Consider the following 14,833-nt stretch of genomic DNA (forward strand, 5'->3'; position numbering starts at 1 on the left):
CAGGTAATTATCCTGAGGAATAAAGGTTAACACATACATTTAATTAGCAACAGCTGTATTTGCTACTATCATCAGTTTCCTATTACAGCTGAGGCCTAAAATATTATTCTCAATACTAGTGAAATGGAAGCCTTGAACACCAGCTCTCAAAAATCTGCATTAATTAATCAGCAAAACAGAGCACAGGAGACAAGAGGAGAGTTGCAGTTCAGAATGCTTTAAACAAGCTCCTGACAAGCTCCTAAACAAGCTAAACCAAACACTGGTTTAGGAATTCCCTGAAGTACAGAAACGGCCTAAATAACCTTCTGATATCTACTCCCTACTGGTCTAACAGCCAGGTAAGTGAATTCACTCTTTAACTGTTCTGATATATTAAATCTAGATCTGTGCTGTGTGTGCTAATTCCAAAATACATCTTGTACAACGCCATTACATAAAGGTTTAGAAATCATCAGCTGGGCAGGTTTCTTTTGAAAGATTATATTGTGAGGAGTTCATCTAAAACTATGTACCCGCACCATATTATTACGTGCTCTTTCTAGTGTCTTAACCTTCAATTATGGAAATAAGTACTTGTCTACAAAGTAATCTAATCACAACATAATGCAAAGCCATGTTAAGAAGGCTAAAAAGTCTTTACTGAATTTATTGATACAGAAACACTTACTGATAAAGTTTAAACTGCATAACACTTCTGCATGCCTCAGGCCAATTTAATTCTAGTTTCTATACATAGATTTTTCAACTTACACACCAATGATTAAAAGCAGCTTGAAGTTCATTTCTTGTTGCAAATTTACTGCAGTATCGAAACCTAAAAGGATTCACATACAATTAAAGTGAAGACTACTTAGAACACAAAAGGAAACAGTCAAAGCAGGTAAAATACCTAGACAGCTTGCAGACTATACAAAAACAGTTATGCTACAATTACTCTATTAGAAATGCATACAAAACTACAGTGCAAGTGCTGGTGCACAGGGAAAACGTATTTACAGTTCCCCTTCATTTACAGGCTATAAGCAATACTATTTTGCAATTATATTACACATAAAATTTCTACTATGGGTTTGTTTGGATCTGTGGTTTTTTTTGGACAAGAGGACAATTTTACAACCCAGAACATAAATTTCCTGTGTATATATATTTATTTATTCAACCTTATCCAGGAAAAATAGCAGTATTTTATGCATCTTATAGAAAGCTACAAAAATCTAGCAAATGTAATAAAAAAGGCAAATCTGGTGAAAAATCTGACAAAATATCTTTTACAACTGGGGGTGGGATGAGGGTTTAAAAAAAAAATCAAACAGGAATAACTGAATGATAATTCTCCCTCAACCGGTCAGCTTTAACAGAATCTCAGCAAGGTTTACTAATACAAACCCATACAAACTAATACAAAACAAAAGTTTAATGTCACTTTTAAAGCAACTTCTTTAAAAGAAGTTTTGTAATTAACCAAAGGATGACCTGGTAGCCAAAGTAAGAGGCACCCTGTACTATGTAGGGGTGTGGAAATTGTGCCACAATACAGAAAGGCACACACCTGGTATGACAGCTCTTAAGGAGAAACGCCTAACGAAGGTGACAGCCTTTGGGGAAACACAGAGAAATATTACACGTAGATTCTATTAAGCCTCTGTTTACCACCATATTCAGGATTTTCAGTTGTAGAAAGAAATTCATTATAGTTGCCAGATGGGTACTTGTATGTTTACAGGAAACCATCAGCTCAGTGGCCACAGAACTGCCCCATTTAAAAAAAAAAAAAAAGAAATAAAAATCTGAGGGAGCAAGATAGCTTGGGGTACTGTTTAGACTGGACATGGAGACTTAGGAAACCGGAGGCAAAACACAGCCTATGACTGTATTATGTGCCAGCAGCTACATGACACCGTATTATGAGATAATATTCTCAAGGACATACAAAAAGCCTATTAAGCAAGGAAGAATTCTCCATTGCGGGCTTAGACATACAGGAGTTGTCCGTTTATTTTTCAAAGCCACGCAGAACTTCGAAACAGTATTTATCACTAAGCAAGTTGTGCAACTCAGTACCATTAATCACAAAATCATAGCATGGTTTAGGTTGGAAGGGACCTAAAATATTATCTAATTTCAACCTCGTTGCCATGGGCAGCGACACCTTTCACTACAGCCAGCTGCTCAAATCCTATCCAGCCTGGCCTTGAACACTGTCAGGGATGGGGCATCCACAACTTCTCTAGGCAACCTGTTCCAGTGCCTCACCACTCTCAGAGTGAAGAATTTCTTCCTTATATCTAATCTATATCTATCTTCTTTCAGTTTAAAGCCATTACCCCTTGCCCTATCACTACAGGCCCTTATAAAAGTTCCTCTCCAGCTTTCTTATAGGCCCCCTTCAGGTACTGGAAGGCTGCTGTAAGGTCTCCCTGGAGCCTCCTTGTCTCAGAAAACCCAGCATATTTTTGGCAAGACAGTCTTCATTCATTCCTCCTCAGAAAATGAGGAGACTGCATAAAAAAAAAAAAGATATCAAAGTATCAAAGTGAGTGACACCAGCTTAAGTGCTTCTGATGGGACAATACCTTGACATAGCTTTATTACTTACTGAGAGGGGGTTTTTCATGACCTTCCCAGCTTTAGAAATATTTCATATTGATACAAGCTCAAGGGTTTCTTTCCAGCCTTTACCAGTTTAGGCAGATTTTTCAAACAGGCTGAACTAAGTAAACCTCCCCTTCTAAACGGGATTATCTCCTCCCATCACCATTACAGGAAGACTTGGGAATAAAAATTAAAAGAGTTCACATCCATGGAACTGCAGAGCATAAAGTCCTTCTATACAAGCCCGTTAAAACATCTACTTATTTGTTGCAGGAATAAAATAACCTACCAAGTCGATCAACTTTGTTCCACCTATTATATGTGGACTGCATGTACACAAGTTGTATCGTAGCCACCTCACTACAGCAGGGGCACACACAGAAGAACACTTAAGAACTGCATCAATTTGGCTTTCTAGACTGTTTTCAGATTCTACATATCCTCCACAACACTACATTTGGCTGAATTACCGGGACACAAGCCACTCCACTCAGGCTCGCACTCTGCACTTCACTCTGTTCAGCCCAGCAGACATAAGTTACCTCACACAACAGCAAAATCCACAGATTCTGCTCTCACAGTCAGTTTTCACAAACTCACTGCTATGCACCCAACTCTCTACCCTCTTCCCCATTCAGAATTACTCTGTAAACATTTCCAGAGACAACCGTTGCAACCCTGACTACCCTAGCATCCTGTCAAAGCTAATCAGCTTTGCAACTCTTCACTTGCCTCCATCACTTTAAAAAAAAAAAATAAAAAAACCAAAAAAAAACAAAAAAACCCAAAACAAAACAAAAAACAAAAAAAAAAACAAAAACCAAAAAAAAACCCCACAAAACAAAACAAAAAAACCCCAAACCAACTGTGCATCCCTATTAGACTAACGCACTAGAACAGGTGTTTCCCATTAAGGAAACCAATATTCTGTAAAATATTTTTACCTTTTACTGAAAAGTTTATATGTAGTTTATAAGCAAAACTGAGACCAACCAAAGGTGAGCTGATGCTTTCCTTCTCATGCAGAACCTGGATACCACAAGACCAGATGCCAAAAATTCTTTTCTTTCCTGTCTGTAAAAGTTGTGCTTTTTCAGATTACTGGAAGAAACAAGATTTGCCAGGTCAGTTTTTACTGATAATCTTCATCCTCCATTAAACACACACCATGGTAAACACATGGCAGGTTTGGTGGGAGAGAGCAGACAGCAAAGGTCTTTGGGGAGCTGCTTAAGAATATTTAAAAACTGCAATTCAGTAGAGCAGCCATGAGATTTTTAGAACATCTCTGTGCAGTTAGTTTTAGGGAATTAAATCCTCCTTTCTGTAAGCAGCTGAGCATTTCACCAACTTGCTTCCTAAGGAATCCCTGCTGTAGGATAAAACTATAGCACACAACTGAGAAGAAAAAACTTAAAAAAGCTATAATGTTTAAGTATACAGCAGCCACATTCCCCAGCTAGCCTACTGCCTCGGGTGGTCATATTAGCAGGCAAGCAAGTGGTATACATTTGTCAAGCCCTAAGTAGTACTTTATTTTCTACTTCCCACTTTCTCGAAGAAGGAAATTACTTTTCCCTGTAATAAAGCAGGTAATATTTCAAGGGATCAGGCAAAGGCAGACTCAAGACCTTTTCTCTCAAAAAGTTTACAGGGGGATCTGGCTTTAGTTCACAGGGTTTAGTTTCTTCCTCTTCTCGTCTTTCATCGTCGATATCCTCGCTGTTGTTGTTATCATCTGAAGGGTTGGAGATACGACTAGCGAAGACCTCTTTGTCCAAGAAAACAATAGTTTCCATGCGACGGTGACGCACACGTCTTCGTTTAAATTTTGGGGGGTTCTTCAGCCCATTTCCATTTTTGCTCATTGTTTCTTGATGTATAATTTTTTTAATGGTTCCTCGGATGGCTATGCGAGCCAGATCCTGGAGGCTGCGAACAGCCACTGGGGCTAAAACAAAATGAAAACCATGAACAGATATGGAGAAACTCCCCTCAAGAGCACTCACAGGAAAAGTTGTATTTGCTCAAATTAAATCAGGCCACTTGAATTCCCTGCTGTGATTACAAAAACAGCTCTATTCAACTCCTGTCAACTCAGATAAACTGCATTGTAACTTTCCAAACAAATTTTAATTATGCATTTCTCTCATTAACTGAAGAAAAAGAATGGGATGAAAGCAGAGCTTCATATTTTGATGTCAAGTCCTCACAACTATTTTAAGATACAGAAGTCTTAAAGATTATAAGAATGCAGACTTAGTGACTGAAAATCTGACTGTTTAGTAACTTAGCAAAATATATTCTCCTACTAGATAACTGGACCTGAAGCCTACTAAACTCTTCTACAGAATTATTTTTCTACTGTGAAGTTACTTCAGCTTTGGCAAGTTCTCCACTTACAAAACACGAGTACTATTTAGGCTCTTCAAAAACTGCTTCAGACTTAGTGCATGAAGATGGGGGAAGACTGGCTACAAACCATTTGGTGAAAGTAATTATAGAAGCGTACAATAAGTTATTGTATGAAAATACCTCCCACATTAATGGTGTGGAAGCTTGTTCTATCTTTTGCACTTAACTTGCTGCCAGCCCATAAGCACACAACATAACTCGTGCAGCATGAAGAAAAAAAAAAAAAAATGTATTGATGCACACATATCCATGAACTAAAATGAATTAAAATAAACAAAAAACCCTGTCTTCTACTGACAGGTAAGCACTCCTGTGACCTGAATGAAAGAAGAAAAAACCCACGTGTAACATACATGCAGGTCTTACTACAAAGCCACCATACAAAGTTTGACAAAATATGCACTTAGTGGATTTTATAGCACTGGATGCACTGTGTACTGAGCTGCGCTTTGTCATGCAAAGACACCTTTCCAGAATAAGAACAAAGCCCGACTAATCTCTTTATGGAAGTATCCTGTCTTCTCATGTTCTTAGGAGGCCTCTCTACACTGAAGTCTTAATCTAAAGATTGAGGCCACCGCATACCATCTGTATTTCAAACAGCTAACCAAAAATTACACTACTTCTATCCCTCAAGCATTCGAGGTTCAAGATAATTCTGAATTGCTGGGCAGTGAGACCCTATGAGTAGATATGTTTGTCCACAGGTACTGCTTGCATATTTTCCATCACCACAGCACAGTGCCTGAGAACCATGATAGCACACAATTCAGGACTGAAACATGTCTGCATGTGCAAAAACACTGACCAAACATCCCACAACGTTTAGGTACAATTTCACAAGAAATCATTTGTATTTAGAATCTATTTTACGCAATTCTGATTCTTGCACCAGGCTTCTGCAGATATCCTCAAAACCACACTGTCATCCAATACAAGGCTTAGGCAACTGTTCAAAGAAGGAAGTGGTTGGAGTAATTTTCCTTGAAAGGATTCATAGGGACGTTACATCTAAGGAAGGAAGGTGCAGCCTATAGCCAGACAGCAGAAAAAACCTCCCCCATACTCAAGAATGTCTGTACTCACGCAAGTGAACAAGCCTTGATTTTCCTGAATCTGCATGGTTAGGCTGAACCAAAGGAGCAAAAGAAACAGCAAGGATCTTCTTGGTCTCCCAGGCAGAAGGACCGGTACGAGTTATCTTTGTCAACTAAACCAAAACAAGAAGATTATTGTCCATTGTGTGAACTACAGTAAGATTTTTGAACAAAAATATGAACAAACAACATTTCTGCCCAGACAAGCGGTTAAAGTTCTAGAAGCTACAACAGTAAAAGTTAGGTAGTAAGGAGAAACACTGGGGTTTTTCTGAGAAAATTCAGAACTCCTTACAGGATTAGCCCAGAGTAACTTCATCTGTTGTAACAGAGTATGGGCACTGGCAGTTTGGGTCACCTGCTTTCCCAGTTATTCCTCAGTTCTGAACCAGAAGAGCTATGTCTGACCACTGAGAAAACATGTCAGTCACTGATGAACTTTCACTCTTGAAGGAAGCCTGCAGATCACTGGATTCCTGTTACAGCTCAAATCTCTTGCACTAACTCATTGCACTACATCTCTCTGGGAAGAAACTCTATACTCTGCTCACCTCAACCACTCTGATAGAAGTAAAAGGTCAGGTACCTACACCTCAGCTGTACAAGTCCATTAAAACAACACACCTTTACACCAAAAAGATATTATGAATTACAATCCTGAGTTCACACACAGGACAATTACCCACTTTTTTACTAACAAGAATCCACTGACACTTGTAAATAGGGCAACTTGCATGCTCTTTCATAAGCCAGTTAGGGTGCAAAATTGTGTATTTTACCATAAGTGCAACACTAGATTATATAACTTGAACAAAGCCTTGCTGACATTCTTCTGTAGCATGAAAGTAAATTTATAATTAACAGCATAAGATTAGAATATGTCAAAGACCAGTAGAACTATGAATTTTTAAATATTATGAAGAGTGCAGAGTTCATTTGCCCCTAGTAGTGAAAACTGGTGCACTTAATGCTTTCTCCGATCTGCTACAAGAAGGGCTAACTAAAGGAAGATGAGAATTAAGAATAACAAAGAGAAACACGAGTAGAAAGGCACTCAACCTTCTCTTCTAGAGGCATGACGAGAATTCCCCCAACTTTCAACAGGTTCTTCATGTAGTCTTCATGTTCCTTCTGTACTCCGGCACCACAGTAAACACGGTCATACTGAGTACAGTCCGGAGAAATCTCTAAACAATTGCCAGTAACAAAAGATGGCTCACAAAATTCAAATCTGAAAATGAAGACGTATATCGTACAAGAATATTACAATTTATCAAATGCATTATGTTCGTGATACTGAAAAAACCAAAACAACAAAACAACAAAATACTGGAAAACAGTTTCACAGGATTTCCCCTCTGAAGCCTGATTTTCCTAGACACTATCAGACCACAGCTAGTCTCAAAAACACAGAACAAGGAGGTGAGAATTCATAGATTAAAATCTCCAAAGGATAAGGATGCATAATTTCATACTTGAGTTACACATAACTTTTCAGAACAAGCTATTTTTAGTGACACGATGCTGAGTCAGTTATAATACACAAATATAAATATTAGACCTGTAATTCCAAATGTTAAAGTCTTTTAAAGTCTGCAGCAGGGTGGCTTTTTTTTAAATTTTCAAAAACTTTTAAATGGTTTCCAGATGTTGTGGGGAACTATAACATGATGTTTGAGAAATACACTTTGGTGAAACCAATGGAAGTTTTGCCATTAGCTGCAAAAAACCTGCCATTTCACCCTTCATAAAAAGAATTTTTGCCTATAGCATTTCTGATTCGGTTTAGAAGAAAAATTAATGATTCTGTAATGCTTCTGGTTTTCTTAGATGCTCCAAAATCTACATAAGCTTTAAGCCCCATATTTACGGGCTGATTTTGATAGCAGTTGTACAACGTATCTGTTCTTCTACTGGTATCTTGCGAGGCAGCTCAACATAGCACCTATTTATTCCTAAACCTTTCCTGAAGCTTTCTGCCTTTGCAAAGCGTACTAGACATTCAGAGCAGCCAGCTACCAGCTCCTGCACACGGTGTTCTAACAGCATAACCCAGCAGCCATTTCTTGCAGCAATGCCAATTTTCCAGTCATGTTGATTTCTGAATTCAGCTCACTTTTGCTCCATAGCTATGTTTGTCTGGAGAGAGAAAGTCTTCCTTAAAGCACCTATTCAAGCAAGAGCAATGTGACTGAAACAAACCAAAACCAGTCACCTATGTGCAAGCACTTTCTATGCTGAAAACTTTCAGTCTGCTGCCAACATCAAGAAATTACAGCCCTCTCATCAGCAGCTTTCCAGTACAGCAGCAACAGCAGAAGGCTGAGTAGTTTAAATTCTGGCATGTAATGACTTTAATTCTCTTCCTCCCACGAGAGGAGGACTATCAAGTATCCAGAGATGCTTTACTTCCTTGTTTGAACAAATTGCGAGATGGATCCAAAAATATGACAGCTACAACTTTTATTGCTGAGGCTACTATTGGCAATGGTTATCTTGCTGGAAAGTTATTACTTGCGACAGCAGCAGAATAGAGGTTCTAAGGAAGAACATAAATCAAATCCCTAGCAGTTTTAGTACCAACTTAATCATCATAAAACTACCTTCATATTTTAAAACATCATTTTTCTTCTTCTCAGATAAAATGTATTAGGCCACCACAGAAATCAGTTCATATTTTTCTGATAACTATGCATGCTCTCAAATCACAAACATTATTATTGTTATTTGCAAGTTTCAAGTTGCTACCTGCAATTGCATTTTAAAATAAGTAACCTTTTTCAGCTTCCTAAGTTCTGCAACAGCAGCACTACTATTAAAAACACTGCAAAAATTTCTGAAACTCCCCCACAATACACATCCGCTTAGAAGGTCACACACTGCAGCTCAGTGAGCCTAAGGAGCCAGAATCCTCAGATTACCCTGAATCCAGAGCTGCACATGGGAGCGAGAACTGCCATGACTAAAGCCAAACGCACAAAATTAATCCCAATGGGCATTCCATGTTCTTACTTGTCAAAGCTGTCACTTGTTTTAATGAAGAAGTCCAATTTCTGCTTCGCATATTCGATCACATCGGAATGAAGCTCCACACCATGGTTAACACCAAAAGGACCTGCAAATTGAGAACACTAGGATAATGGTAACAGGCAACAACGCAAAATCCAGCAGGACCGGATACAGTTTTGGTTACTTTCTGTAACAGATTGCTCCCTGAGAGTCAGACAGACAGCGCTTGTGTAGGGTCAGCTATCTTAGTACCTCAGTGGGAACTGCAACCCTATACCTGCCATTTCTGACAGCAAATGAAGCTGTTTTGCACAACTGATTTTGAGTCACTTGCTCTTAACTACGCGCAAAATTCCTCTGTAGGAGGAAACACTGATACTGAAGAAATGCTACTGCTGTAAAACTGACCAGCTTGAAAAAATCCCAACGCCGAACAATAGCCTGCATGTTTTAATAAAACCCTCAAAAAAACTGTATTCTATCCTTATACCCCCTTGCTGATATGCTAAAAACCTCCTCAGAAGAATCGGGAACACTCACCACACATTGTACCTCAATTAACAGCAAAAATAAATTGAAAACAGAGAAGTTTTTCAGCACTCATGCTCTTTATTCAGAACTGACTTAGTAACTTTCCCAAAAATTCAAAAGAATCCAAAAGCCCTGAAGTTACATATTGGCATCCTTGGTAATCTCAACAAACCTAGCAGAAAACCACAAATGTGATTCCATGAAAAGCTACGGGAGATGGGAGTGAAGCTCTACCTTGACAACAAACATTTCAGCAGCTAAAATTCTTGACATTCCCACAGAGGGAAAATACATACCCTATAGCCATTTGCTATCTCTTTAGGGCAAATTGCAATTTATAATTGCACTTTGATGCTGTGATTTGTCCCTTCTGTAGATGTGGTCATGAAGTCGGTTCTGATGCACTAACTGCCTTCCAGACGCTATTCCCACCTCTATGTTGGTAATAGTCAAAATTGGATCTCAAACATGTTTCAGCCTAGACAGGACAGCGTAAAAACAAACAAGGCAGCAACAGTCACAGGTTTCTGCAGGCATGCTCAATCCTAGTTTAAACATGCCACTCCTGCTCCCAAGCTGGGCTCTTGCTTAGGGGGCAGCAAACTCAATTTGTGCCCAGTCCTGCAGAAATCCGCTACAGCCACCTGTGCAATTACATCGTTGCTTGTTCTGAACTGCCACAGAAATCTGGATCTCATCCAGTTCCAGAGAGCAAGATTTCTGATAAATCAGCCAGTTGGATTAATGCATTCTTTACTTCCCTAGCTACCTTTTAGTTTCGTTACTTGATGAATGCTTCATTCCCAATTTCAAATCTTTTTTTTTTTAACTCTAACATAAACAGTTAACACGATTGAAAGGGTATTTACCCAAGATGAGTCCAACCATAGAACTCAGATAACCAGTGCCACTGCCAAGATTCAAAAATGACAGCCCTGGTTGCAGATCCAAAGCTTCCATCACCTCAGAGTAAATGCACGGTGCTGAGAGATGAATATTTCCATGCTTCCATGCCAAGTCCTTGTAGGCATTGTCTTTGAACTCTTCCAGGTAGTAATCTGCTCGATCAATGGCTCGGAACGCCTGTTCTACCAGTTCTGTCCGGATATATTGTGCCTCCTTCAGGTTATCAATTAATTCATCATTATCTTCTCCTGCACTCACTGCACCTCCCATCTTCAACAGTTTTCTGTAAGCACTAAAACTAAAAGAATAATAAAGGAAGGTGAGGTATAGAGCATGCACTTGAACACTAAATTTGCTGTATATGAAGTACTTTGAAAGAGATCTTTAGGTATTTTTCAGAAAACAAGAATCAGAAAAACATTACCACCACCACCATCCCCCAATCAAACAATGAAAAACAAAATGCAGCAGATCTGGCATGTAGTACCTGACACTACGGGGGGGAGGGGGAAATCACAATGTGCGATGCCTGTCTTCAAACACTACCAAATTTTACTAGCATGTCAGCTTTATCACTGAATCCTTTTATAGAAAGGATTTTTCTAGCTCCTATGCTTATAGGTCACTTTTCATTGCGAATCCAACCAACAGCCCAAGCCTGACTCGCCTGCCAGAGTTCTTGCCACAAGCAGACTTTCTATCTCTAATAGTATCAAGGGAAAATTAAGAGACTAAAACACAGGCAGCAAGAACCAGAAAAATCTCAAATTGCATTTTCTTTGAGGATGCAGCAGGATGCTGATTTCACAGATGTTAAAAAAACCCTCTCTGACCTAGAGTACAAGCTTACTTACTTCAGCAAACGCACTTTCACACTGCTCATCTTTATACCTTGAGCCACCGTCATAATTAAAAAAACCTTAACAATATAGACAGTAACTGCAGAGAGAATTTCCACTGAAGCCTGTGGAATTTCTTAGGTCCTCATAAGTCCTAGATGAGCTAACCCCCAACATGGAAACTTTTCAGTGACAGATTTGTGAATTACAAACACTTCTGACTTCACTGACACAATCATGTCCAGCAACCTATTCAGGCTTACTGGTGTGGGGGAGAAAAAAGCTAGCACCTTCCTTGACTCTGCATTACACTAAGCATGGCTACAGGCTTCTATACATTTTAAAGAAAAAGGTATGTGGGAGAAGAACATGGAAGAAATCACCATTCAAAATTAATCTAGCTTTTCTTCCCTACCCATATCTTTAAAAAAAAACCTTTTCAGAAAACACGATTTTAAAAAAAATGCATTTATTTACAATGCCTTTCTCTGCTCACAATAACCACAGAAGCAGCAGCTTTAGAGTTCATTCCTGGGATCAGAAGATCTACCTACAGCTAAATTGTTGGGGTTTATTTGTTACATGCAGCAAGAGCAAATTATACACTTTCATTTTCAGAGGAAACAAAGAAAAGCTACAGGAGTCTGAGGAAATTTCAGTTATTCAAATACCATACCACCCTGATTACCTGTAAAGACACACAAAACAGGATATACTTAGGCAGGGAACTCGAGCCCGTTTTTAATACATTCATGTCTCAAACACATCAATCCAGTATCAGACCATTAATAAAACTTAAAAAACCACCACCCCTCTCCTTTCTATAGTTACTCCTTCATTTTCTCTACAAAAAAATGATTGTGTTTTATTCCTTCACAGTAGAAACACACCAAGTTGAAGGCTTAGGTGGGTTCATCAGCCAATCTGAGCCTTTTTTTTCCCCTCCTCTTACAAACACATCAATTCATTGCATCTGCACATCCAGGGCTGCTTATACCTTGGTCAGCATGCTTTATGTAACATTTTGCATCAAAATACTCTCTTCCCTGAGGCTACTGAATCCCTTGACTTTCTTTTGTGTATTTTGTTCTTACACTTGCTTTTTTCTTCACCTTAAGCTCTTTTTGCTATTAAAAATCTACACTTTTGGATTTAAAGTATGAATGAAAAGTTGTGTCTTTAACAGTGTTCCACTTTGGATCTCCAACAAATTCTCTCTGATGCATGCAAGCCCCACTGTGACAACTGGTCCGATCTGGTTTTAGCTCAGCAATATGATCAACAACTGTTCATGGAAGACATTCTTCTAATGGAAATCAAGGAACCTCCGTGTTGTGACAGGTGTCAGTGACTTCTGAAAGTGGTTACTTTTACTAGACACTAGCTTACTTCCAATAAAATACATGTTTTACAGGCAGAACATAGAATTCTGACATTCAAATTCCTCTTCGGATAATTCCACATCTTCTTTTAACCTTGTTTCCCTTCTATTGGAAGTGGGAACCAAGGCTATGAGTAGGACTTATGTTTAACAAACTTTTTGAAACAAAATCCTCTTCCTCCACACATTTTTTTATTAGCACAGTTGTATTTTTCATGCTTCCAGTTAAAGCACAGATTTCCACAAATCTGAGCAGGGACAAAGTTCACATGCAAAAGCTATGATCGTTGGCAGATCACCACACAGGTATCAAACCAAGCAGCCTTTTAGTGTTGAAACATCCCTTCAACTGCACGGTACCATCTTTCCCTTTAAGAAAAACAAAACAGGAAAAAAAAAAACAACCAAAAGCCTGACACGACAAGCTGCATTGAGACGCCTGAAACAAAACACTGAAATTAAAGCAATTTCTTCCAAGGCAAACACCAGCAGATGCACAGGGGAAGACTCCAAACAATACACAAGGCACAAAAATGCAATTTTTCGCCCTGACACATTTCCAGGGTAACCCCCGCTCTGACATCATACGCTCCAGACGAAATAACAAAAGGTGAGGATGTTTACCGATAAAATAAAAAGTTACAATTGGCACATATTTCAGTCCCATCCCCTCTAACCCTCTCAAATAACAGATTAAAAAACCCCAAGCCATATAGCTCCACCGCTACCTGCGTTATCGGGCTGCTACCGAGGAAGGTGACGGAGATGAGCGAGTGGGAGGGAGGTCTAGCAAAGCCTGATGCTGATCCCCTCCCCCCGCCCACTTTAATCCCGCCCGGGTGGCCCCGGTGCCCGCACAGCATCGCTGCGTCCCGCCGAGCCCGCAGCGGCCGTGGAGGAGCCCGGGCCACCCTGAGGGGAAGGCGGGGTTGGGGAGGGGGGGAGGCCGCGGGAAGGGCCGTGTCCCCACCGCGGGGCACCCCCGGCAGGACCCCCGTGCCGGAGGAAGGGCGCGGGGCAGGGCTGAGGGGGGCAGCGGCCTGAGGGGGTCAGCGGCCTGAGGGGGTCAGCGGCCTGAGGGGGCGGCTCCGGCCGGGGCTGAGGAGAAGGGGGGGGGGAAGGCGGTGGGTAGGGGGAGGGCTGCAGCGGCCCAGTGAGGTCGGGTCGAGCCGGGACCGGCCGCATCTCAGCGGACAGGGTCTCTCGCCCACCGGCCGTACCTGAGCGGCGCTCGGCTCGGCCCGGCCCGCTCCCCTCCCGGGCCCGGCGGCGCCACCGTCCCGCCGCGCTCCGGAGCGATAAACACAGCCCAGCTGAGCGCCTGCCACGCCACTGCGCATGCACGGCACGCACCACCGCCGCGGAGGGGGTGCGGGGAGCATACCACTGCCGTCCGGCGGGGGGCGCTGTCTGGGCTGTACCATGCCGACCCAGCGCGGGGGGGGAGACTGTACCACTGCAGGGTGGGGGGAAGTGCTGCTTCCCTGAGGGGAGGCCTCAGTGCGGGGGCGGTCGAGGGGCTCCGGGGTCGATCGCTGCGTGAGCTCGCCCTCGACTGGTGGCACTGGGACCTGAATAGAGACTGGGCCTATGTGTGGGATCTACTTACGGGGCCTGCTTATGGCCCCTGTGTATGGGCCGTATGCATAGGGCCTGGGTATGGGGCCTACAGACCACGCTTTCATACCAAACAGGCCAACACGCTGGGCCTATGGGTCAGAGCTAAATACAGACAGGCCCTAAGTATAAACCACGTGGGTCTAAATACAGCCTAAGGTCAACAGGCTGAGCTCATAGGCAGGGCCTAAATGTGGACCAGAGCTACAGATCGGGGCTAAATGCAAAGAGGGCCAGCAGACCAGGCTTAAATATGGCTTGGTCCAGCACCGCAACGATATCAGCCAGGCATAAATGCAGACCAGGTCTAAATACAGACGGGTCCAACAGCCTGCACCCACAGATCCAGCCTAAATATGGAGCAGGACTAAATACAGTCCAGGACTGAACGCAGACTGGGACTGCCTTTTACTGATATTTCCCATTGCACAGCCTGGGAACAT

The 14,833-nt window shown here is 41.4% G+C and overlaps 1 protein-coding gene across 2 annotated transcripts; it reads right to left on the reverse strand.

Moving 5' to 3' along the window:
• Nucleotides 1-619: 619 nt before the first annotated feature.
• On the reverse strand, nucleotides 620-14,106 carry PCMTD2 (protein-L-isoaspartate (D-aspartate) O-methyltransferase domain containing 2). 2 transcript variants are annotated; one of them, XM_064465417.1, is made up of 6 exons: nucleotides 13,994-14,106; nucleotides 10,517-10,851; nucleotides 9,120-9,222; nucleotides 7,167-7,338; nucleotides 6,097-6,220; nucleotides 620-4,546 (listed from the first exon to the last, which is right to left on the reverse strand). In XM_064465417.1, the coding sequence occupies exons 2-6, from the start codon at nucleotides 10,821-10,823 to the stop codon at nucleotides 4,164-4,166; spliced, it is 1,089 nt and encodes a 362-aa protein (XP_064321487.1). In that variant the 5' UTR covers nucleotides 10,824-10,851; nucleotides 13,994-14,106; the 3' UTR covers nucleotides 620-4,163. The 2 variants fall into 2 exon arrangements, with proteins under 2 accessions (XP_064321487.1, XP_064321488.1); XM_064465418.1 differs by lacking the exon at nucleotides 13,994-14,106 and having other exon boundaries at nucleotides 10,611-10,740.
• Between the last annotated feature and the right edge of the window lie 727 nt (nucleotides 14,107-14,833).

Source organism: Phalacrocorax carbo, chromosome 14 (genome assembly GCF_963921805.1).
Source record: "Phalacrocorax carbo chromosome 14, bPhaCar2.1, whole genome shotgun sequence".
In the NCBI taxonomy this organism is placed as follows: Eukaryota; Metazoa; Chordata; class Aves; order Suliformes; family Phalacrocoracidae; genus Phalacrocorax; species Phalacrocorax carbo.

Bases quoted from the DNA above. Each gene is read 5' to 3' on its own strand.
- PCMTD2 (XM_064465417.1), bottom strand. From the start codon at position 10,823: ATGGGAGGTGCAGTGAGTGCAGGAGAAGATAATGATGAATTAATTGAT. The intron at 7,339-9,119 runs GTAAGAACATGG...CTTCATTTTCAG, and splicing joins ACAAGTGACAGCTTTGACAA to ATTTGAATTTTGTGAGCCAT. The intron at 4,547-6,096 runs GTGAGTACAGAC...ATTTTGTTTTAG, and splicing joins ATCAAGGCTTGTTCACTTGC to CCCCAGTGGCTGTTCGCAGC.